This window comes from Telmatherina bonti (genome assembly GCF_933228915.1).
Source record: "Telmatherina bonti genome assembly, chromosome: 16".
NCBI classification, from domain to species: domain Eukaryota; kingdom Metazoa; phylum Chordata; class Actinopteri; order Atheriniformes; family Telmatherinidae; genus Telmatherina; species Telmatherina bonti.
In genome coordinates this window covers 20268333-20293748 of record NC_136614.1, presented here as the reverse complement: position 1 = coordinate 20293748, position 25416 = coordinate 20268333, and the positions used below count along the sequence as shown (strand labels likewise).

General features: G+C 41.1%; 1 protein-coding gene across 1 annotated transcript in view; it reads right to left on the bottom strand.

Annotated features, from left to right (window-relative positions):
* Positions 1 to 344: 344 nt before the first annotated feature.
* Positions 345 to 25416, bottom strand: part of grm1a (glutamate receptor, metabotropic 1a) — a gene marked incomplete at both ends in the record, with an annotated part of 37002 nt that continues 11930 nt past the window's right edge. Inside the window, 6 exons of the mRNA XM_079256016.1 lie at positions 345 to 1155; positions 4335 to 5271; positions 7776 to 7902; positions 10918 to 11086; positions 11488 to 11734; positions 12899 to 13134. Coding sequence (XP_079112142.1) covers positions 345 to 1155; positions 4335 to 5271; positions 7776 to 7902; positions 10918 to 11086; positions 11488 to 11734; positions 12899 to 13134 — 2527 coding nt within the window. The remainder of the gene's footprint in view (positions 1156 to 4334; positions 5272 to 7775; positions 7903 to 10917; positions 11087 to 11487; positions 11735 to 12898; positions 13135 to 25416) is intronic.

Sequence of the window (25416 nt, the reverse complement as noted above, 5' to 3'; positions counted from 1 at the left end):
TCAAAATCTGGCATGAGAGCCGGCTAGTTTTGCCACTGATCCTGGTTTTACGTGTTTTAGAAAGGCCTTGTGCACTAACAGCCCTTCAGACACGTAAGCACTCACCGACCATTCCCGATGAATTTCCACTTCCAGTTTTGACCACTTTCTACGAGAAATAATAACTAAAAGGAAGCAATTCATTTTGAAAAAACAAACGAAACAAAAATACTAAATGTAAAGGTATGCTGTTGTGTTTGTGTACTGTGTAAGTGTGTGTGTGTATGTGTGTGTGTGTGTGTGTAACTGTGTGTGGAAATGTCTGTGTGATGCTGACAACTGCTGTGTCAGTACCGTTTTTGCTCTCACAGTGTTGAGGAGCTATGTGCGAAGTCTCGGAGGATGTTTGAGGCATACACTGAGCTTGGAGGGCTACCAAGCATCGACTCGATGATGGGGGGGCCAATGATAGACTCCCCTGAACACACAGAGTCCCTGAAGGGGGAGGGGGGAGACAGGGCCAGGAAATCCTCCAACATTGGCTTGTTTTGAGTTAAATCCTCGCTTTCCTCGTCCTCCCCTTCCCTCTCCTCCTTGGCGTCGTAAATGTAGCTGTGTAAGAAGTCCTGTTCCTCGTCCTCAAGCCCCTCATCTTCAATCGCCCCCACTTGTGGGACAGAAAGAAGCTGAGAGGGTGTTAAGCTCAAAGGCTCATTGGCAGGGATTGTCTCCCTGGCAGTGAGGTCATTCGGTGGGACATGGGTGCTGTGTGTGTCCACCAGAGCCCCCTGCAAGGGCTCTGTGGTGGGGCCCGAGTTAGAGGGCAAATAAGAAGCCGGCTCATCTACATCAGATTCCAGTCTTTGCGTTTGTTCAGAGCAAGTTGAAGTCCAGAGGGGTCGTTGTGCATCACCATCGTCGTCTTCCTCTGCTAGGTTGCACAGAGGCTTAGTGCCAGGCGGTTCTTGGGAGAGATGAGGGTCTGTGCCAAGGTTGCCGGTGGAGGGCTCACAACTGTGGGGGTCGGGGGTGTTAGTTAGGGGCCTGATGACCGCTGTCTGATTCAAGCCGGCTTCCTGTTTCCTCACATGCACAGACAGTCTGTGCCACACATTCCCCCCCTTCGGAGGGTGTCTTGCACCTGATTCAGACCATGACACAGACTTGCCATTAGAACTATGAACGAGATAAAGACTGAAGTTACTATCACAGGAAAACCGGTGTGGGGGGGTGGGGTTGAAGGTAGAAAAACAACATTAACATAGCAGCAGCATAACACAACAGAGCAATAGCATTTCAACATTTCGAGTGCATGTTAAAATACTTGTTGACCACGTGACTTGACATTTACAGTGTTGCCAAAGGGTTCACTCATGAGCTCAAAAGAGCATTACATTCATCAGCTCCACAGACAATGATTCATAATGTGCTGCAGACAGCATTATGATCCTCGTATTATTTTAGACAGAGTTGAAAGAACTAAAAGCCATCCAGTTCATTTCTTATCCTTCCTATGATCTTACAGTTAAAATGGGACGCATGCATTTGCAAAGTACTCCTGTTGCTCCCTGAACTGGCCTGGAAATGAGACACAGTTTAGTGAAGAATGAGCTCGGACTGGCTTAGTGTGGTTAGATAGGGCGGTGGCGGGGTAAGGTTGGACATGCTGAGAAAAAGTTAAATGTGAGGTGAATTCAGGATAAACCAAAAGCAGCAGAGTAGTAGGTCTCCTTCATGGAGGGCTGCAGTGTCAAAAGCAGAAGAGTGTCAGGACCACAGAAGCAAGTGATTAAATGCCCGCCAGAGACCTAAACAGAGCTCCAACCAATTTTAAAATTTAAAAAGAATAAAATACTGCAGAAAATGTTGCCTTCAAGCTGTTCAGACATTTATCTGACATTAAAATTCATTCTATTAGTCTGACTAAATTAGTTTTTTTTTTTGGTTTTTTTTTTTTTACATGCATGTAAACATACAAGTCCAAATAAATTGGATTAATCCGTTGGAAATAAATTTTTTCCTACAACTGGACATTATCTGGCCTGGTTACTTTGCAAACACTTCATCTTTCCTGCCTCAGGCTTTGACCCAGAACAAGCAGAAGAAGTAAAGTCACAGAGGACAGCACACTTCTTATCTATAAAAATCAATAAATACAGAGTTGCAAAGTTGTCCAATTTACTACTCAACATGGTACCAACTAAATTGAATATCTGCTGACAAAACAAACCAGAAAAATTCCAATTCTAACAAGCTGTGAGGGGACATGTCACTTGCTATTTTAGGATAGTAGTGACATCCGTACCTCAGTGAGATGAATATTGGAGCAAGTCGAGTGGTCCTGTTACATGCCCTATAGTTAAGCTTTAACCATAACTTGACATAACTGTGGATGTAAACTTACTGAGGGTTTGAACAGCCTCACTTTTTATTTATGTGACAATGAAATCACTCAGTTGACAAAGCAGCTCTCCAGGAAAAGAGATGGGAATACCCCCCCATGCCAAAACATTTGCCAGCCTTGACACTTGCTTTTATTGTGTAGAAGGTTAAAGGTTAAAGTTAAATAGGCTGCATAGCAAGGGTGAGAGACAACACTTAAACATTTTGGGAACACTCTCATTCTCTGTTCCACTCCTTACTTTAGTCACCTGCCCTCGTGCCACAGCTGTGGATCTCAAAAGAGTTAAATACAAGTCTTATATCTAGCTTAGATGAGTGAAATCTATACTTAAATAATCACTGACATGTTGGCCCGACCTGTTAGCACCAAATCAGTGTTGAGTTTTTTTTTTTTTGTTTTTTTTTAATTATTCAATTCAATTTATTTCATTGATAAAATTGTAATCTTAGGGGAGGGAGGTGTGACATAAGAACCAGGATTTACTGTATATGAATTTATGTTTTATATTTATTGTATTTAGACTGAGAATTAAACAAAAGTCATGTTTGAATACTCAAAAGAAGTTCAGTTTCCTTTCAAACTGCAGAAATATAATTCTGAACAAAATCCATCATGGACATGGATGTCACTGGCTTTCACTGGTTTTGTTTTTCTGTTGTTTTTTTTTGACAGCACTCATAGCATTTAAAAAGCACAATGTGAAAGTCAAAGGAGCTCTGTTTGAGCTGAGACAGAATTGTAAACTCAACTCAAGCCAGAGAAGTAAGGGTCTTTTAGAGCCATATCTAAAACACACAGTTTGACAGACCACTGGTTCATAAAATTGGGTATAAATAAATTTAATTCTCCTTGAAGATAAAAGTGGAGGAGAAGAAATGGGATAATTGCCCTTTGTTTCTATGTTAAAAAGATTATGTGAAAAACAACAAAGCAGGATTTTATCGAACTTGGTGGAGAGTGAAATTAAAATTAAATGAATTAAATGAAAAATGTTTTATTTATCCCAGAAGGAAATTTGTAAAGAAGTTGAAATTTGGTTGTTTTTTCTGCTTTTATTTATTTCTTTTAAGAAGAGCCTTTTACATTGTGGCCTGAATCATAACATATTTGTTCTCATGAGTAGGAAATATAGAACTGATCTTAGGAAATAACATGAACACTTTTTGGGGAAGTGCAACAAATCACAGCCAATATCTGAGGAAAGATTAAAGTTGTCACCCAAATGAAAGACAACTGGTTGGACTAACATGAACTGAAAGATGGGGGTCCAAGGAGAAAGTTTCTGATCCAAAAGCTACACTTTAAAGCTAAAGCTGAGCAAAGTACAGCTAAAGTTTTCAGCTCGGAAGGTTTCGTGTCAGATTACACAAAGAATTTAGTCATGATTACACAATGATTACAGAAATATATGGCTGAATAAAGGAGCTCTGTTCAACCAGTTAGCCTTGGTGGTGGTAGCATCACTCCTCCCCCAGGGCTGTTCAGCTGGTAGATTGCACATCTATCTCAGAAATCTAGTATAATTCAAACCACCAGCTTTACATCTGTCGTCTACCTAAATTTTATTGAAAATATGAGTGTTTTAAATTGGAGTTTTTGCTAGGAAAAATGTCATTTTGTCAAGTCAAATATTCAAACAACCAGTGATGTTGTCATACAGCCTCTCTTTAAGGTGCTCAGACACTTTCAACTCTTATGATTTTTATAATTAAGTTTTTTTTTTTTCAAAAATAATTCCATAGTAGAAAAAAGTCTAGTTAGGAAAACCTCTGAAAGCCCAATGTTCATGTCCATGAAGTGTTTACAAATGTCTGACTGGGACTGAACATCACAAATGATGTTAGAATAAAAAATAAATAAATAAATCAGTTTTTATTTTAAGCTAATATCCCCAAAAAGAAAGAAAAGCATCTTTAAAAGTAGAAAAACTACAAAAAGAAAGGTAACTTACTTGGCATTTCCAGATATAGCTTTCTTTCGACGGAACATGTTGAGGAAGCTGTTGCTGCCACACTGAGCAGCAGACTTTCCATCTCCAACATGCATTCGCACCACATCCGATGTGGTAAAGGCGCTTCGGACGTTCCTCTCTGGTTTGGCAATGATAATGTACATCTTGGGTGTGAACATACAACCCAGGGCCACTGTTACGCTCAGGCTGACAGAGAATGATGTGGTTATGATCTTGTAGTTGGAGCCAAAATAAATCGGCACAAAGGCCAACCAGATGATGCAGGTAGTGTACATAGTAAAGGCGATGTATTTGGCTTCATTGAAATTGGCAGGGACGTTCCTAGTCTTGAAGGCATAGTAGGTGCAGCTCATGATTAGCAGGCCGTTGTAGCCCAGTGGTGCCACCATGCCTATGTTGCTGGTATTGCAGATGAGGTAGACCTCACGTATGCTTGGGTATGACTTGATGGGCTCAGGAGGCTCCAGAATGATTAATGTGATCTCCAGTGTTAGCTGTACGCTGATGAGCATAAAGGCAATGATCACCTGGGCCCAGGCACTCATGAAACGGGGTTTCCTGGTGCAGATCTTCTTCTTGCTGCCGGCCAGAATGCGAGCGATTCGGTTAGTTTTGGTCACCAGAGCAGAGTAACACATGGCAGATGAGAGGCCAACGAGGAGGCGCTGCAGGTAGCAGGAAGCCACTGTGGGCCGGGCGATTAAGGTGAACGGGCAGATATAACCCAGGAAGATGCCTGCCAAGATGATGTAGCAGAGTTCTCTGCTGGACGACTTAACCACAGGTGTATCACGGTACTGGATGAACACAAAGGTAACGAAGGAGGTGATGAGGATGCCCACACAGGAGAAAACAACTGCAACGATGGACTCCACATCGGCCCAGTCAAGATACTTCAGAGGCAGAGGCTGGCAGCCTGAAAGAGATGAGAAACGGCTCGGTTTGGTGGTGTTGTATATATTATTATTAATAATAATATAATAAAAATAATAATTATAATAATAATAATATGTACATACAAAGAAATGCTGATTAAAGGGGTGGGAAAGAGGAACTTATAGCTCAGCATTTTACAAGATGGCAGAAAATCTTTATGTGCAAATGTGATATATTTATTGATGCACTGCTTCTTCCGATACAACGCAGACCAGAAAAACAAATGTTTCTAACAGGTGATACCAAAGGATGGTTGTTATCATGATTTGGTACAAAAGCAAAATCCACACAAGGATTACACTGTGCAGAATAGATGGGTTGTGTCTCTCTAGTATGTCAACAAGTGTGTGTGTAATTTAACTGGATGAAAAAAAGTACCTTAAATGCAGCTTGGACAGGATTTGCAGATTTTTCCTCCCATATTATGTCTTAAAGAAAAATCAAGGAATCCATGCCTAGATTTGGACACTGTTAGTCTGCAGTATTTCCGGTGTACTCAGACTGGCCAGGGACTACTGTAATGATTGCTTGTCAATAAGAAAATTATTGATGTATTGTGCCAAAAATAAAGTTTATGTAACCTGTATCCAGAGGGAGTGACCCCCTTCTCTGGATTTAGGGAATTCTGGATTTAACCAACGCAGAGGAAAAGTTAAAAAAAATAAAATAAAAAGACAGATCCGTACTTCAGTTCTTTACAGAAGAAACAAAAGGAAAAAGAAAAAGGTGGGATCCTGGCTAAAGATAAAAGGAAATATTAGCAACAAGTCCAAAAGCCAGACTTTGTGATGGTATGAGGTTTTATCAATGCCCTAGTCTTATCACACTTATGTCATCAGAGTTTTGATGTAGAAACATATTAAATAACAGAGATTTAAAGCAATTTATGTTGTCTCACTGGACAGAATCTAAATTTACAATTGTAGACTTTAAGATGTGTTTGCAAGAATATGTTGGACAAAGTAACATCTGAAACATTTCATCACATGGCATCTTCAACACAAGTGTCTTATATGTATTGGGAGAAGGAACGGTAGCATTGAAATTCTGTTAAAGCTTATCAAATTTATTTTAGAATGCATAGATTAATTTAAAAAAAAAAAAAAGAAAAAAAATGTATATTAAATAGCAAAATTAGATTTATGAGACATAATATGTAATGTGAGAATTTTTGCTGCATTTTTAAAGTGACTTAAAATTCAGCACGTTTACATGTTAATGAACTTACTGGTTTGTCTAACAGCAGTTATGTGGAAGGGTAAGGGACCCACTGCGACTCCATAACTACAGGGTCATGAATCCTGGCTGCCATCTAAAACTAATTAGCATGTGTCATCATACACATCCCACAGCTCTAATTTTGTCAGATTTCTCTTACATACATCTACACATCCATGAGTATGTGCTAATATTCGGGCATGTGTGTGTCTATCACGATGTGCTGGTTGCATATTTGTCTTCTAACATGCAGAGGAATTTTGTAGAGCTTAATGAGAGAAAAATGACATCCCTCGACATCCCCAGCTTAAAACTCCATAAATTACATGCCTACTAATAGCATTAAAATGACATCACTGAGAAACCCTCTTCTGATCTGCAAGCTACCACCTAACATGTCAAATCATAAGAAACCAGTCATTTTAAAACAGCTTCTTTTATCACCATTATAAAAAAAATTTTTTCAGTCTAACTTGATGATATTATGATATAGCGTAAGCCACTGAAGGGGAAGGAGTCTGAAGCCCACCTGTCACTTAGCTGTGCTTAGAGACGTATGTCGCCCACTTCAAATAGTCAAACTTGCCAAAAATCAAAAGCTTTATCTTCATCTTTTCAGTGATACTCCTACATTCTGTTGTACAGTCTCAGGGCTCTGACAAAGACCTTTTAACATTTAAACACCGGCTCTAACACCTCTGCACAGACAAATAAAAGCTGCATGTTCAAATCGCTTTGAAAAAAAGACCCTTCCCTGCATAATCACATGGGTAAGCATGGAGACTATCTGAACTAACTGCATGTGGCCCATCAAGCCTCTCGTTCTTCAGATGTAATGAGAGCGATGGGAGAATTGCTTCCTCGACAGACTGCTGAAATGCGTTTCCGAGCCTCTCCTGGCAGTAATAGGATTTAACACCTGGAAACTGAGAGCTTCTCTCAACTTCATAAATCGCTGTCAAAACAACCACCAGGATACAACAAGGCAAAGAACAGAGAGGAGGGAAGCGAGGGGTTTCACCTCTGGGGGAGTTATGAAGAGGCTGAGGAAGATATAAAAGCGTAGGGGCTGAGGACCTGGCTGTTGAACACACTACTGAGGCATGAATAGCCTTAAGGGGGAGGATGAATTTTGAGGGCGAAAACATTTATTGTCAATCTTGGGATGAAGAGAAACATAGCTAAAATAATCAGGACTGGTTCAGGGATAATGATGAAACATTGCTCATAGGAACAAAAGCAGACTGGGTGGTGTGTTTCTCCTACCTTCCAGGTCCTCATCAGGCCACCATCCCAGCTCACATGCCTTGCAGGTAAATTCATCCTGAACAATCTCGTTGTCCTTGCAGGTGGTACAAATCCAGCAGCAGCTCACCTCGCCCTTCCTTATCACCTGCATGTGAAGATGATTAACAATGAGGGGTCAAAGACAACTTAGGAACCTGTCACAACACCGATCAAACTGTGGTGCAGCACAGCAACCTAAATAAGTAATAAGTATCAAGATGGGTATCAGAGGCAAGGCTGTCTTCCTGAATTTTTTTTTTTTTTTTTTTTTTTTTTTGAGCCCCAGACAGTGTTTAGAAAACAAGGCCAGCTGCTTTTACATTCTGCTCCTGGAGTAGCTGTTACCAGCACTGCGATATGCAAAGCAGGGTGATAAGTGGGGCAGGAAACAAAGCAGATAGAGGGAGAAGCGTGAGCAGCGATGAGAGATGCACCCTCCCTCAGGGCAGCTTGGCGCTCAGCAACAAAAACATCTAGCCCCAGATGAAGCTAACCGGGGCGTTTCATCAAACTGGGCTCAGTGCTAGTTTTACTGTTTACTGCATAAAACTGGCCTTCACCTCATACATCTAGAACAAATTTAAACAGTCTGTGGTGTAATGTAGAGGTTTAAAGCTGAGCAGAACTGGTGGATTTATCAGTTTTGTTTCTTTTTTCCTTTAAAAATGATCATTTGAGTGAACATTTTCAGCTCAGTGTCTCCAGAAAATGTGAAATATATACATTATGTCCAAATGATAGTGGTGTCACAATCCGTGGCTGGAAATGGTTAGATTGTCGTGCATCCTCAGGCTGTTGCTTTTTCTAGGGCAGCATTCATGTGACATGAACGTTTGCATGAATAGAAGGTGTTTTGAAACATGAAGACCTAACAGTGTACATTAACCCCAGCTCTGGCTTTGTACAGCACACCCCAGCCATTTGCACAAGTGCACAGGGAAAGAAGCTGAGAAAAGGTGAGCACGTAGTGGAGAAAGGTGAGTAAAGGTGTGTGTGTGTGCGACATAAAATTGGGAAAATGGCATAGAAACGCAAAGAATTTCTAATGAAAGGAAAACAACAGCAATGTGCAGGACAGGTCTGAAAACAATAGCAAGTAGCACTTTCCACCATCTCCTTTGAATCTCTTCTCAGAGGTGTGTGTGGCTTAAAAACACACTAGTGACATGTGGAACGTGAACATCACACAAAAACATGTTAGGATACATACGACAATGACCCACATTTTGTACTTTTAAAAGCTGCTTAACAGTTTGTCATGAGGTGAGGTTTACATGTTTGTGAGTATATTTTTCAAATGGATGAAGCTTGATCTAAAATTTTGGAACAAAATAACACTATTTTTTTTTTTCTTTTTTTTGCCGCCTGAGGATTTGTTGGATAGTTCCCACAAAACCGAGTTAAAATTGATTAGACTTACTGAAACAGCAAGGCCAAAGGCAGCAATGTTTTTAAAAGCACTGGCACATTACGGTCTCTTCTGATGTAGCTCTAACTTGGAAACGTCCGGCAGTCATCATAGTCATATAACACCTGTCATCTTTTAACTTTTAATAAGAGATATTAGAAAGATTCCTTTCTTTACATCTGGCACAACACCATTAACATCTCAAACCAAGAAGTTACATGCAATCAGAAGGAGGAACTTGCAAGTTGCACGTGCAACATCAAAAATCTTTTGTCACATTTCAGATATCTGACCTTTCAGCAACTTCAGATGGGCGGCGTTGCAACACTTACATAAATAAGTAGTCATAAAGGAAGCCAAATATGCAATCATCTAGTCAGAGCCCTGAGCAAGTTAGCTTGAAGCATCGGCAGTCAAAGGAAGATAATGTACATTATGCATGATGTCAACATTTATTCTCTGAAACATTCTGTCTCTATTGCTGCCTAAATGGATCAGCAAAATGTCACAAACAGCAGGGAGCTCCTCCACACACGCATCTTGTTTACTGCTGAAATCTTTGATTGCATTGTTCCAGTTTATCTGGCCTTCATCAGTGTGCAGGAGTGACTCCTGTTGTTTTTAAGTAGTACCTCCCTCCAACGCACTTGTCACTTGGTCAGGTAAGCAGAGATTTGAGTGTGTGTATGGGTGTGTGTGCAGAAGACTTTTAGTGACATGCAGAAACACATGATGCCATGCAAATGACTTTGACAAGCTCCCTAATTATTCTGCAGTGACAACCAAATTTCCATTTATTTTATTGGTGTTTGGTTGATTTTGAATATGTCAACAGCTACTATAATGATGATCATAAAGTTTTACCTTGAAGTTTATACAGCATGATTGCTTCAAACTTTTTTCATTCTTTACTTATTTACCCAGCGTTACATTCAGGTTAAAGTTCACTTTGTTCATTATTATGGTTCATAGCCAAATTCTTGCAAAATTACTGTTATTATTGGTTTTAAGGCTACTATATAGCATGTTTTAACTTTTTTTCACCTTATACCAAGTAAAATACCTCCACAAGTGTATCTGATAAAAAGGAGATTAAATGTATGTAAAAAGATGTCAGTGAACTAAAAGACTTTTTTTTTTTAGCAACAAATTGACCATTTTTGACATTGAGACTTGTTCCACCAGCATTTGTTGAAATAAAACAAGTGTTGTGATCCTGAAGTAGCCAACGTGAAGCCTAACCAACTGACATGATTATTAAGTATCCATTACTTTGTATTCATGCCCTGCCTCTCACCCAATGATTGTTGGCATAGGCTCCAGCTTCCCAGTGACCCTTAATTGGACTTGAATGAATGAAAGGCCATCCATTTTATTATTTAAACCTAAAACATACTGAAAAGGCTAAGCTTATTTTGATTTTTAAGCATGACTTAAATGCAACTTAACTGCTTGAAAAGGGGGACACAAAGAGTTTGTAGATATTTAGACTTAATATTGACCAGTTTTCTACTAAAAAGTAAACTGAACATAACTACTGGTGCTTACTGAGTTGCTCAAGCCTGCTATACCAAAAAACAGAGTCAAAGAACCTTTAGTATGACTGAAGACTTCATGATGCCAGTTCTGAAAATGATCATAGACCTTTCTGACAAATTGAATTTTTGTTTTGTTTGTTAGGAACTTAGGAATTCAGTCTATTTGAGTGTGTACCTTTATCTGTCCTTTGGAGCAGGGGTCACTGCAGACGGAGCGAACCATTTCACTGCTGTTCATCCAAAGCTTATTGTCGTCAATGCTCAAGATACCTTCGTGCCACGAGCCCACATTAATGTAGTCATATCGATCATCGTCCACATTCTGGAGATTCATGATGTCATACCTGTGTGCAGAGGGAAAAGTGACAGATTGTTATGAGCACCTGTGAGAGGAAGAATTTATGGGTTTCCCCTCTACATGGTTTTGCAAGACAGACCATGGCCCCATTTTTATCCCAAACCACGGTGTGCTCCACCTAACCTTAATCTGACAGAGAAATCACATGGCTGTGTTTTATGACTGTCAAATGGTGTCTGTTGGACTGAAAAGAGATGAAAGTGGCTGCCACAGTGGACCATCCACTGAATCTGTTCCAGTCCAAACTAATTACATCCTTTCAAGCTCAATACTGGTGAACATGTGTGTGTTTATGCACTTGTGCTAATGAGCAGGAAAATGTGGAGGAAAACAGATCAAATTAATGATGTTATTAAAGCTCCATTTTCCTTTTCCACGTCCTCTTACCTGCCTGGGGTATCTCCATTTTCGTCAAAATAAATTTCCTCCCCTGAGACTCCTCTGAAGGACGTCTTCAGCAGGTAGTCCAGCAGCTTGCTGCCATCAATAGGGTCCATGGCTTCACAAAGCCCCGTCTGGTCCGGACACATCTCCTTGTGCATGTCATGGAGGCCATGAGCCATAGCATAAATGGCATTGATGACAAAGCCCATCTTACTATCCTGAACATAGTTTTCCTGCAGACTCTCATTTCCTGTTAAAAAGAAACAAGAAGTCATGACGCAGAAGGAGGAAGTCACAAAACAGATTTTCTGTTTGAAAGTGGAGAAAACATTTGGGTGTTTTTCTCTGCATTCACGGCGTGAGAACATAAAAATTGAATCAGACACACAGAGCAGTGAAAAAACTACCAGATGCCGTAGAATATCTTAGCTTACTTATCCAAACCAAACATCAAAACGTAAACAGGTGTGGAGAGCAATTGTTGCATGTGACTGTGCTCATCAGTTTTGCTCCAGTCATCTAAAGGCACTGTCCCCCACTGTACAAATGGGAAATTTGGTTGAAAAAGATACAATCGAGTTTCTTCCAATCTTAAATCTCTCTCTGCCTGTAAAGACAGTGCATTTAAAATGCTGATTAACATGCGCATTCAACAGAAAACAACAGCATCTTTTATCTTCATAGTTTTTAAGTGTTTCATCATCTCGTGCTGGGGTGAACAATTCTTTTGTGCAGTTTTTTTCCCCTATAATATATAACACATATTTTGGTTTTTACATCTCATAAACAAGCCCAATGCTTCACATTGGAGTTTGACTGATGCAATTCTCACTTCATCCTTCAGGGTGCCGGGATCAAGACATCCAGCTGTGTCACTAAGCACAACAGTGCTGTGCTTTGGAAAAAAGCATAGGTCAAACTCTTCCCTTCTTGAAGATGTCAGATGTGAACAAAGTGCAGGTGACATTCAGAGACGAAAGTAAACATCGGCTTCAATGTCACACTTACCACCTTGAAGATCTTTGGAACATAAGAGGTTTGTAAATGTGATACAGACAAAGCAGAAAAGCAGCCATGACTGCACTGCCTGCTCTGCTCAAAGATTATTACAGTCATCACACAGCACTAATTGGTTACTATTTAATTGTGTGATTAAAAAGCATGCTGAGCTATTTATTTTGTTGTCAAACTGATTGCTGTGAGCATTAGTTTTGCTGAGCCAAGAACGCAATTTACCGTGATCACCTTTTGGGAGCAAGTAGAGAGGATATGTAAAAAAAAAAAAAAAAAAAAAAAAAAAAAAAAAAAAAGGAAAAATAGAGGGAAAAAATGCAGTTTTTGTAATTATTCATGAGTTTTCCACTTTGGTCAAATTTAAACCTCTAACCATCTAGATTTCTCTGCTGTTACCCACCGGTGCACACTTTCTTGTAGTTCTTGTTCTCTTGTGGATGGCCTGGAAGGCGACACTGGAACCGATATTGCCAGAACTCCGGGAACCAGGGGTTTCTGGTGTTGGTGTCCAGATGCAGCTTTAAGTAGTAATCATCGAAGGACTTGACCACCTCTGACTGCAGCTTCATGGTAATCCCTCCTTCTGCTTCCTGCTCATAACCTTCAACAACCTCATAACGGTCTGCCCATCCATCACTGCAACAAAAAGATTGGCAAGAGTGAAACATTGTCACAACAATTAGAAGCACTGACAGTATTCAGTCACATCCACGGTTCTTTGCTGTATCTTATAATTTGCATCTAACAGCTGATTTACATTGACAAGCCGGGGCTCCATGAGTCATTTATTTATGGATCAAAATGCAAACATACAGCTACTCGGCTTTACCTTCGGGAAGCTTTTCCTATGTTATTTGTGCCGTTCCTGCCCTTTCTCACAGTCCTCATCCTTAACTTTTAGCCAAGAAGCTGCTCTGAGTGGTAGACAAATGCCATGTTGTCAGCTCGTTTCTTAATTTCTCGTAAAAGGTTGATTAAAAGATTAAAACCACATAAAAGTTTGGATGAGCAAGTTAGTGGTGAATGAGTTGTCAGTACAGCTTGTAAATTCTAAGTTTGTTCCATCATCATTTGCACATCATTAAGCTGAGAAAGAGGAAAGCACTACACGGTAGCACGAGAACGCTTTTTCTTTCTTTGAAATGATCATGTACGTTATAATTTTTTTTTTTTAATCTTAATTACAGATCCTATTTTGCCTAATTATCCTCTGCTTGGACTTACACGATGCCTCGAGTGATTTGTGAATAGCAAATGCCACTTTTCAAGAAAGAGGAAGACATAAAAGAAAATAACAGACACATAGCCAAAGGAAATTAGTGGAGGGGTACCACAAGTCCAGTGGGACAATCCTCAATTCAAGAAGATGGAAGACTGAACAAAAATGCCAAAACTGTATTCACTGGTGTGACAAAGTGGGTAAGGTGCCACCACTTGTCACTGTTACTTAACACAAAAACAGCTAACCATTTTGTATTTGAGTTACTGATACTCTTCTTTATCCTCTCAGTGGTAAACAGACACCAACTATTCTGGGTTTGTTTGTGTTTTGTGTTTGAGCAAAGTTAAAATATATAACCAATAGAAATAATTTGGTTTAATATTCTCTTTGCTGTGTTAATGAAATGTTAGTATTCTTGATTTACTTATCATACTTATGTTCTAGGACGAAAAAGGAGGAAGAGCTGCTCATGTCCTGCATTTAGAGGGTTTTACCCAACTGGTGATGTCACTGGATGGTACCAAGTATGAGAAGGGGGGGAGTTGTATTGTGTTACAGGAATTGGTTTGTCTTTTATAGGATGTGTATTGTACCAGATGTTTGGGGATGGGGAAACAGTTTGGAGAGTTATCTGTGGCAGCGGGGAAAGAATGACTAAGACATTATTTAGCACGCATACCTGAAAGGTGGAAGATGCTGGGGGCGGCCATGTTGGGATTCAGGTGTGAGGGTATTTAAGGCAGGCATTTTGTTTGTCCGCGAGAGCCAATATTGATGTTGCAGGGTGCATGTTAGATTACTTTAGGCTTATTCGATTTCAATTATGTTTAGTGGGTAAAATGTAATGTGTGTCATGATAATTTCCCATTGTAGGTTTCTATGTATTTTAAGACAACATGCACCATTACACAATAAAGTCTCAACTTGTTGGAGGACGTCTGCTGACTGCCATCTGTTAGCCACTCTGGCCACGCAACCTACAACAACTGGCTTTACACAATCTCCATCAGCTAGTTTGTTGCTTGTTTGTACAGTCCTTTGGGCATGAATGTCAGCCCTACCAAGTTCATTTGGACACATCTCGCCTGTGGGTTCGAAGAGAAACAGGAAACATCAGTGAATGGAACGCTGAAAAACAAATTAGTGATGAACAGCCTAACTCAGGGGCTCAGTCTTTCAGTCTGAGCTGATGTTGTCAGCTATATTTTCCTCCCAGTCTCCATTTAATGTGAGCTTCAGGCTACTGCCTTGACATACCTACTCTATTGACAGCTACACACCAATTAGGTGTGACTCACAGTGGAACCAATTACCTTGCACAGATGGGATGTTCTGGGTGAAGGATAAGGACGTGTCTGGGTCAAAATCACAAACTTTTTGTCCACAATTACTGCCAGTCGAGAAAATGGAGACGTTCAAACTAATTTGCGAGACTGTACAGGAGACACGGTAAGGCCAGTGCATTTAGACAAGTACAGACCTTTTAAATCTGAAAGACACAGTTATGTTGGGCAGAAAAGGATACGCAAAACGCGGAGATCATCCTAACAGTGGAGGTCATGTCATCCAGAGGTTGGTAAAGTGTAGGCAGCTGACCCTGACATCTGACTCTGATTCTATCATAAATGTAGAGACTCCATGTCTGTAATTGTGTGAAATTCCTTTAAAAACACTATTTTCTGTCAGAAGAGTTTGGATCTCTGTCTAATCTTTAATTTGATTTTAATCTGTGACCGTCTGTTCTAAGCTTCTGATTGACTGATACATATTTGTTGCACCTACATGTACAGAACCAGGGTTTGCATGAAGAAATTAATAACTGAACAACACAAAGATAAGGAATTTGTACTCAAGGCAATGGCTTCATCAACTTTAGCTCTTAATTAGTTTTTGGGCAAAATGGATAAATAAATAAATAATCAATGTATCAAACAATTCTTAAAACCAATAAGGTTTGGGCTTCACTGCGTGTAAAATGTAAAGTTTCCATTTGATAGTTGATTAAATGTTTTTAAAACAAAATATGGACATATCCATGGTTTTACATTTGACTGAGTAATTGTGCGTGTCCATTTCTTCACAATGAGTCCATAACTCACAAAACAGAGATTGTGGTGTGTTAAAGAAGACACACAGCTAGAGACAATATATTAATTGGATGAAGAACAGCTGAGATAATAAATCAAGTGAAATTGTGTGGCTGTAACTGTTGAACAAGTTCTGCTCCATCCTGGGTCCGACCTGCTCTTTTCCAGGCACTGGCACCTGAGCCAAAAGTAGACGTTTATACATGGAGTGCTAATAGGGAAGGCAAGACTTTATCAGACAGAAGACAGAAAATTACTCTGTTCCTCTCTCTTACACTGCTGCGAACTGTGTTCATACTAGTGAAACACATAATAGATCTGGATCATCAAGTGAAAATATTTGCAATAAGTTCAACAAGGTCCATATAAAGGTAAGTTGCTTGTTTGTGTGGGACTTGGTGTGTTTGTAGGGGGATCAATGGCTTGTCTGCCAGTTCAATGACTTGTGTGGCTAGGTTTACATTGGGGCGAGAGTCTGTCTCTTCCTGGTCAGTGGGTGGCTGATCAGCACCTCATCAGCTACGTGTTCTCATGTAAACTAGAACTATTAACACTTTTCTGGAAGAGCCACGCCCCCTTCAGATCTAACTTCCAGCTCAGATCTGTGTTTTAGTTTTTTGCTGAGTGCACGAAAGAATATTAAATTTGTTTAATTTGTTTCATCTTGCACACCATCAGTGGTTTCAGATCAGACAACAGAATGATTTTGCACAGTAGCTGCTGGATTAGACTGATTGGCTGATGTAATAGACAGAGTTACCGTCTGCTGATCTGTAACGACAAATAAAAGGATTTCAGGAGAATAAAAACTCCATTGAGTTATAAACCACCTTCTTTTATGCTGTGAAGTCTAGAAGTGGACACACCAGCACACTCAAATCCATCTCTATGGCAACATGCCCAGGTATTGACACTGGAGATTCAACTGTGTTTGGAAAACTTTCCGGACTTCCTTCAGAGGCTTGTTTAACAACTGAGCTGGCACCTGAAATGTCCAATCAAATTTCCAAAGTGGCCAGCGGCACCCTGGCCAGTTGTTTTGCTTTGCGTTTGGTTCAGACTTGGCTCAGAAATGTCATCAACCACCAGTCTACTGAAACTAATTTCTGCAAATCCATGCAGTCTGAGTCTCTAATGTGACCCCTCACTGAATCCTCTGGTAACCAGTGCAGTGCACAAGCAAGCATGTGAACAATATTATGCTCATGACAGAGCTGGTTGGAAACACAGTTAAAAAGCATATTCTTGGTCTTAGAGGGAATTCATGTTTAAGACACACTCGCTTTACTTTACTCTATGGTGAGTCATCATAACAATTTTTTAACTTTAAATCTATGCTTTCTTTGAACATTTTAACCTCATTTCATTATAGCAGTAATTATACATATCGATAGCCCTACAATAACGTCCACAAATAATTTGCTGTATTTTTTGCTGACTATTTAAAAAGGACTATTAAACTGAGTCATCCTTTCCACTTGACTGACTGAGTTAGAAACACGTGAACATCATTGGGCCGAGTCACATTTCCTTCATTCACTTCAAGTGACTACCGGCTCTGTCCCTCCCTCAATTATTCATTCCGAGCGGTGCAGAGACACAAAGACAGTCTCACACACTAAGATTTAAAAATGTACCCAAGTATCTGCAGAGCGCATTTCATAAGCCCGCCAATTAAATACATTTAATGACGTCCAGTACAATTTGCGTTCAGCACATTTGCTCTAAATGAGGAGATGGAAGCAGCCAGTTCTTAAATAAAGACAGAAAGTGAAAGAGAGACAGGAAGAGTGCTGTTTAACACTCTCCATGAATAATGCACGGCATACTGAGGGCATGCTTGACTGTGTCTCACAGTGCAGTTTATGATGAAGTAAAATGACATTCTCTTCTCACACAACCCTCTCAGAATAGTACCGTCTGGCAGAACTCCAAACACCTCATCAAAGCTCTCAGGCCGCGCGAGGGACAACCAATGGAACAAAATATGGTGTCACCTCAATGTTCTGCACCTTCACACTGCATATTGAAAGGCCCATTATTACATAAAATGGGTTGGATAGACCAGAGAAACACCTGTTTAAGTAGATTAAGGAGTCACTGCTGCTGAAGCGTGTTATTACTTTTGCAGCTGGTTCTCTGCATACACAGAAGCAGGAAGTTTGACTATAAAGCAATGCTCACCTGAACTGATTCAGTCATTAACGTTCCTACAAGGCATAAAACCTCAAATATGAAATATATCATGGTTCTTTTAACATGAGCTGTGAGATTTACTTTTTAATTTCATGCCCCCATTGAAATATATTCACAACCAAGATCTGTTCGAATAACCTGTGTGGCTACAGAAGACATACGGATGAATCTGATCAAGTGGGGGTGTTAAAATGAAATCACCTGGTAATTTGCATTTGGAAACAAATATTTGCATGAGTTTAAACAGGCAAATTAGTCTCCAGTTAGAAAAGGACTAGCTGGAGATGTGAAGGGCTGTTGCACCTGCCTTATTGACAGAAAACATTGGTCCCATCAAAAGTTGTCAGTTAGAGATCTGCAAACCATTATCCTCTCCAGTGCAAGCAGATTTAAAAAAAAAAAAACTACAGCACACCTGCAGTGCAGAAATATAAAGTGACAAGTGCTCAGTCATTAGCTGTGGCATCATGGCTGGGTTACAAAACAACAACAACAACCTGGATGGAGGATTTCTGTTCAGACTGAATGAGCATGATTCTGGTTGATGGAGCAGATGGTTGAACCAATTTGAGTCCAGCTCTTGCAGGGCGGTGGCAGGGTTCTGGCATGGGCAGCTATTTATAGGGTTAAGGTGGAACTCATCAAGGTAAATATGGACTGAAAGTGAACTCCCAAATCTGCTGCCAGAATGTGGATGATTCCTTCTTCGAGTCGCGAAAAAGATAAAGTTTGCAGCTTTTAAGAAAACCTTTATACACTTCAATCACTAGTTGGTTAGGCGGCACCTGACACAACTTGGACTTTTATGTGCTTTCTTAAACATTAGATCTGGGAGTTAAGACACTGCATTAGGTGGGCTGAACGTTTATTGCCAGCAAACCATGAAACTAGTGTGCTCAGTGGATTGATTTGGCTGCACATCTGTGCATGCTGATGTAATCCCCAGAGGAGGAAAAAAAACTCCCTTTTTCATTGTGAAACATAGAAGTTAAATGTTTAATCAACTTTGGGATTGACTAAAAGAATTGCATTTAAGTGGAGACTTTCATATTTTCTCTGGTTTCTGTTTGCTTGTTAATATGTACAAATCCCCCCCCCCCCCCCCCCCCCCCACACACACACACACACAAAGCTGATGAAAGCTGGTTAAACATTTTAACAATTACAATGACAAACGCCCTCAGAGAGCCCTACGAATCAGGACTTGTGATCCATTGCTTCAGGCAAGGTGGAGGAAAATAAGTAAAACCCTCAAGCCTGAGGAAACTCTTAAGAAAGCAAACTTCTTAACAAACACACCCATTAAAAATGTTAAGTAAGCATTTAACTCTCTTTTTTTTTTGCTTGCAAGTGAAGTAAGCAGGCCTTACACCACATGCCACAGGAAGTGATTTTTCAGTGATTTACTGAAACTTGTTGATGCGCAGCATTGTTTAAATGAGCACAGCTTGTCGACAGCTGGACAATTTACTGACGTGTATACAAGTGTGTAAACAGAGAGCTCCTGTGACTCTGCCAGATGATCCAGTTCCAGTTTGACAGCACAACTGTATATTTATGAAGCCATGAATTAATTGGCAGGGCAGAGATTTAATCACATGCGCTGTTCCCCCAGGAGGATGAATGAGAAGAGTTATTTTAAAGAGAGGAAGTGGAGGATATGGGAGCTTAGAGCTTCCTAATTGCTCTGTGCAAATGTGGAAATAAAAGTTAATGAAAAACTTTTTAGCTGTTTTAGCTGTTTGTAATTCACAGATTATAAAAAGCAATTTGGTATGATTATAAAAGTAAACTATTATGAATAATAATCATAACAGTATTGTTTTAAGTCGTTGATATTTATATATATATATATATATATATATATATATATATATATATATACACATATATATGTATATACATATATATATATATATATATATATATATATATATATATATATATATATATATATATATATATATATATATACCTCCCGTGGGCTCACCATCTGCGGGAGGAGCCGTAGGGGTCGGGTGCAATGTGAGCTGGGCGGCAGCAAGGGGCGGGGACCCTGGCGGTCCGATCCCCGGCTGCAGAAGCTGGCTCTAGGGACGTGGAACGTCACCTCTCTGGTGGGGAAGGAGCCTGAGCTTGTGCGCGAGGTTGAGCGGTTCTGACTAGATATAGTTGGACTCACCTCGACGCATGGCTTGGGCTCTGGAACCAGTACCCTCGAGAGGGGCTGGACCTTCTTCCACTCTGGAGTTGCTCATGGTGAGAGGCGCCGAGCAGGTGTGGGCATTCTCATCAGCCCCCAGCTTGGTGCCTGCACGTTGGGGTTTACCCCGGTGGATGAAAAGGTAGTTTCCCTCCGCCTCTGGGTGGGGGGACGGGTCCTGACTGTTGTCTGTGCTTATGCACCGAACAGCAGTTCAGAGTACCCACCCTTTCTGGAGTCCTTGGAGGGAGTGCTGGAGGGTGCTCCTTCTGGGGACTCCATTGTTCTGCTGGGGGACTTCAATGCTCACGTGGGCAATGACAGTGAGACCTGGAGGGGAGTGATTGGGAGGCATGGTCCCCCCCCTCTGAACCCAAGTGGTGTTTTGTTATTGGACTTCTGTGCTCGTCATGGATTGTCTATAACGAACACCATGTTCCAGCATAAGAGTGTCCATATGTACACCTGGCATCAGGATTCCCTGGGCCGCAGTTCAATGATCGACTTTGTAGTCGTATCGTCGGACCTGCGGCCACATGCCTTGGACACTCGGGTGAAGAGGGGGGCGGAGCTGTCAACTGATCACCACCTGGTGGTGAGTTGGCTCAGATGGTGGGGGAGGAAGCCGGTCAGAGCTGGCAGGCCCAAACGTGTTGTGAGGGTCTGCTGGGAACGTCTGGCTGAGTCCCCTGTCAGAGCGAGCTTCAACTCCCACCTTCAGCAGAGCTTCGAACATGTCCCGAGTGAGGCGGGGGACATTGAGTCCGAATGGGCTGTGTTCCGTGCCTCTATTGCTGAGGCGGCCAGCCGGAGCTGTGGCTGTAAGGTAGTTGGTGCCTGTCGTGGCGGTAATCCCAGGACTCGTTGGTGGACACCAGCAGTGAGGGATGCCGTCAAGCTGAAGAAGGAGTCCTATCGAGCCTTCTTGGCCTGTGGGACTCTGGAGGCAGCTGATGGGTACCGGCGGGCTAAGCGGCATGCGGCTTCGGCTGTTGGCAAGGCAAAAACTCGGGCATGGGAGGAGTTCGGCGAGGCCATGGAGAAAGACTTCCGGACGGCTTCGAGGAGATTCTGGTCCACCATCCAGCGGCTCAGGAGGGGGAAGCGGTGCTCCATCAATACTGTGTACAGTGGAGGTGGGGAGCTGCTGACCTCAACTCGGGACGTTGTGGGTCGGTGGAGGGAATACTTCGAAGACCTCCTCAATCCTACCAACATGTCTTCCCATGAGGGAGCAGAGCTGGTGGACTCAGGGGTGGACTCTCCTATCTCTGGGGCTGAAGTCGCTGAGGTGGTCAAAAAGCTCCTTGGCGGCAAGGCCCCGGGGATGGATGAGATCTGCCCGGAGTTCCTTAAGGCTCTGGATGCTGTGGGGCTGTCCTGGCTGACACGCCTCTGCAGCATCGCGTGGACATCGGGGGCAGTACCGCTGGATTGGCAGACTGGGGTGGTGGTCCCCCTTTTTAAGAAGGGGGACCGGAGGGTGTGTTCCAATTACAGGGGAATCACACTCCTCAGCCTCCCATGTAAGGTCTATTCAGGGGTCCTGGAGAGGAGGGTCTGCCGGATAGTCGAATCCCGGATTGAGGAGGAGCAGTGTGGTTTTCGTCCTGGTCGCGGAACAGTGGACCAGCTCTATACCCTCTCTGGGGTCCTGGAGGGGGCATGGGAGTTTGCCCAACCAGTCTACATGTGCTTTGTGGACCTGGAGAAGGCATTCGACCGTGTCCCCCGGGGGCTCCTGTGGGGGGTACTCCGGGAGTATGGGTTACCGGACCCCCTTGTACGAGCTGTCCGGTCCCTGTACGACAGGTGTCAGAGCTTGGTCCGCATTGCCGGTAGTAAGTCGGATCCGTTTCCGGTGAGGGTTGGACTCCGCCAAGGCTGCCCTTTATCACCGATTCTGTTCATAACTTATATGGACAGAATTTCTAGGCGCAGCCGAGGTGTTGAGGGGATCCGACTTGGTGGCCTCAGGATTGGGTCCCTGCTTTTTGCGGATGACGTGGTCCTGTTGGCTTCATCTGGTCATGATCTCCAGCTCTCGCTTGAGCGATTCGTGGCCGAGTGTGAAGCGGCTGGGATGAGAATCAGCACCTCAAAATCTGAGACCATGGTCCTCAGCCGGAATAGGGTGGATTGCCCTCTCCGGGTCGGGGGTCAGGTCCTGCCTCAAGTGGAGGAGTTTAAATATCTCGGGGTCTTGTTCACGAGTGAGGGAAGGATGGAGCGCGAGATCGACAGACGGATCGGTGCGGCGTCTGCAGTAATGCGGACTCTGCGCATATATATATATATATATATATATATATGTATACACATATATATATATATATATATATATATATATATATATATACACACACATATATATATATATACACATATATACACACACATATATGTGTATATATATATATATATATATATATATATATATATATATATATATATATATATATATGTATGTATATATATATGTGTGTGTGTATGTTGATTGTGTATGTATGATTCAGTTTGAGCTGTAACTATCTTGTCTTTGTAGTGTATTCTATTAAAAAAAGTTTAAAAGCATTTGCATATAATTGTATTCTGTTCATATTTACATTTTACACAACACTTTGATCGTACACTTCTGTACAGAAAGTCAAATGTTTACCCAGAATTTTTGGGTTACTCTCAGGAAAATCCCTCTTGAAGGTAATTTATCTCCATGCTGATCCCAAGGTATTACAAATGAATTCAGAGCCATTTTTGTAGCTGAAGAACTGCTTTATTTCCTCAAATGAGTACTAAGGCTGCAATGCCAAAACCTCCTCCCTTGTGAGCTTATCATTCTCCTCACTTTTATCTCCTCCTTTTTTATTATTCCTATCTTAAAACAGGAGTTATGTTTGCTTGTTGGTTTCATGGCAGCAGCAAAAGGACTCTCCTGAGGTGACACGCAGGCCCTGGGTGGGCTGTGGAGCTTTTAAAAGCTCATCCAGGCTACTTTTATTTATTCATCATGCCCCACTTTGAGCTGGGAGATCGGTGTCCTCCACCTTCACAGGGAAGACTGGGGGGAAAAAAAGGAAGAATATCCTTTTTACATTTTACTGCTAAGACATTAATTCACTAATCCCGATGACAAAGGTCTGTGCTTATGGACGAGTGGTGATAAGATCTTAATGACTTGGCCAATTTAATGTAGAACTGTTTTAAAGGGCTGTTTAATTTTTTCTATATTTTAAAATGCCTTGAAGCTTGTGGTTGTTTGTTATTACAATATTTAAAACTATGAGATTCATTTTTCATATTCACTTTGATAAAGTTATAGCCTGGTGCTGCTGCACTTACACAGTAATACTGTGTAATAATGCAAAACTTCTTCCAAAACAATGACTGAAATTAACTCAACTGTGGCACCAAAAAAGCTCATTGTGCTATAAAAGATGTGAGGCCTTTTCAGTGAAGAGATAAATAAGTGAAAAAAGGTTCTTTTCTTTTGATCTTGTGCTTATGAACCATTCCAAAAAAGTTCCCTTTTGTTTCTACTGTCTGTACAAGAAAACATTACAGCTTTGTACTAATCAGCACGTGACAACTATGTCCAGATCTGAGGTCTGTGTGCTATTTTTGATCACTCCAATGTCGTTCAGCTGTCCCCTTGTACTCAGGAACACAAGGCATCAACTGGAAGACAGAGATGTCCTTGACAATGTGTGGCTGCTTTCAATTAACATGAGAAGCGTGTTATGAATATTCAGATGTGGCTCATTGTGCTCTATTGCTAAGTGGAAGACAAACAGATGCAATCACAAATCCTGACCTAACTTGAATGCACTTTCCAGAGCCACATGTCTGCCAGGAACTCTGCCGCTGCTGCATGAATGTCAACAGTGTGTCCTTTTCATGTAATTGCAATCTTAGTTTCTGTTGTTGTTTGAGAGAATTTTTCAAATGTCAGCCATATTTTCTGAGAAGAGACTATTGTCTTGTATTGTGTGGAGAGCTGCTGACGGAGTGCATGAAAGATCTGCAGTGAGACGATCACACCATCTCCATCGTGAGGTCAAACAATATCTCCATGGAGACTGTGGAACAAGCAGCTCACAAGTCTTTTTTTTTTCATTATTGTTGTCATGCAGTAAATCCAACTCTGCTAAAAGAACTTATAATAATTCATGTTTGAAATAACTTTAAGAAAAAAAATCACTAAATCTGAACAAACAGTGGTGAAAAACTAAAAAAAAATTCTGTATTTTGGTTTCTGTGAAAACTTTTAAGAAAACCAATATACTTTTATATATTATATGAAATACAATACTAGTAGAATAATACTTTAGGTTTGTTGTACTGCATCAGAAACAGCAAGATTTGTCATTATTAAGGCTAAATAAAAATAAATTATAACAGTGAAATATGAAGAGAAATGTCTGAACATCTGTCTTGGTAACACCAGGCAACAAAAGAAGCAATGACAAACTCTCTGTTTGGGGAGAGTGGCAGGTTGTGCAGGGTTGACCACAGCTACAAACATCTTTCCCACAATGTCCAATGTCTAAAAGAATTAGATTATTTTTTTCAAAAGTTCTAAGGAAACTACAGCCCATTGCCAAGAGCAAAGGAAGCTTGTACATCTGGTCCAGGAAAATAACCTCAGCAGGGCTCACAATGTGTCTGAAGATACAAAACCAACATATTGTCAAGAGACTCTAAAAACTATACATTTTTCAACTGATTGCACTGCTATCATGGATTGTGCTGTTTATATCTGTAAATCCATCAGGGCTGCTGAAAAGGGCTTCATGCTTTGTACAGTAAAATAGAGGAATCTTGGATCCGGCGTGATGAGAAGCTACAAAATCCCTGCAGTTTTCCTGAGAATCAATAGTTTGAGTGGAGCTACAGTCTGTGTTATTTCTATTAAATGTTACAGGTACTACTTATGAACATGTTTACATATTGAGTCTGGTAAAATGAACACAACCACCAAGCAACTGATGGTATATGCAGCTTATTATATTTTACTGTCCAGCAATTGCCCACTGGAGCTTTGTCCCCTGGGGACTGCCTGTAAAGCCTCAAGTGTTTATCAAGATTCATCAATTTTTGTCAGACACATAATGACTTTCTCCAATATTATTTTTTCATTTGAGTTCTCTTCATTCATTTTTAAGGCATGTGCATATTTCTATGTAATAGAACACATTTATTCCAGCTTTGCT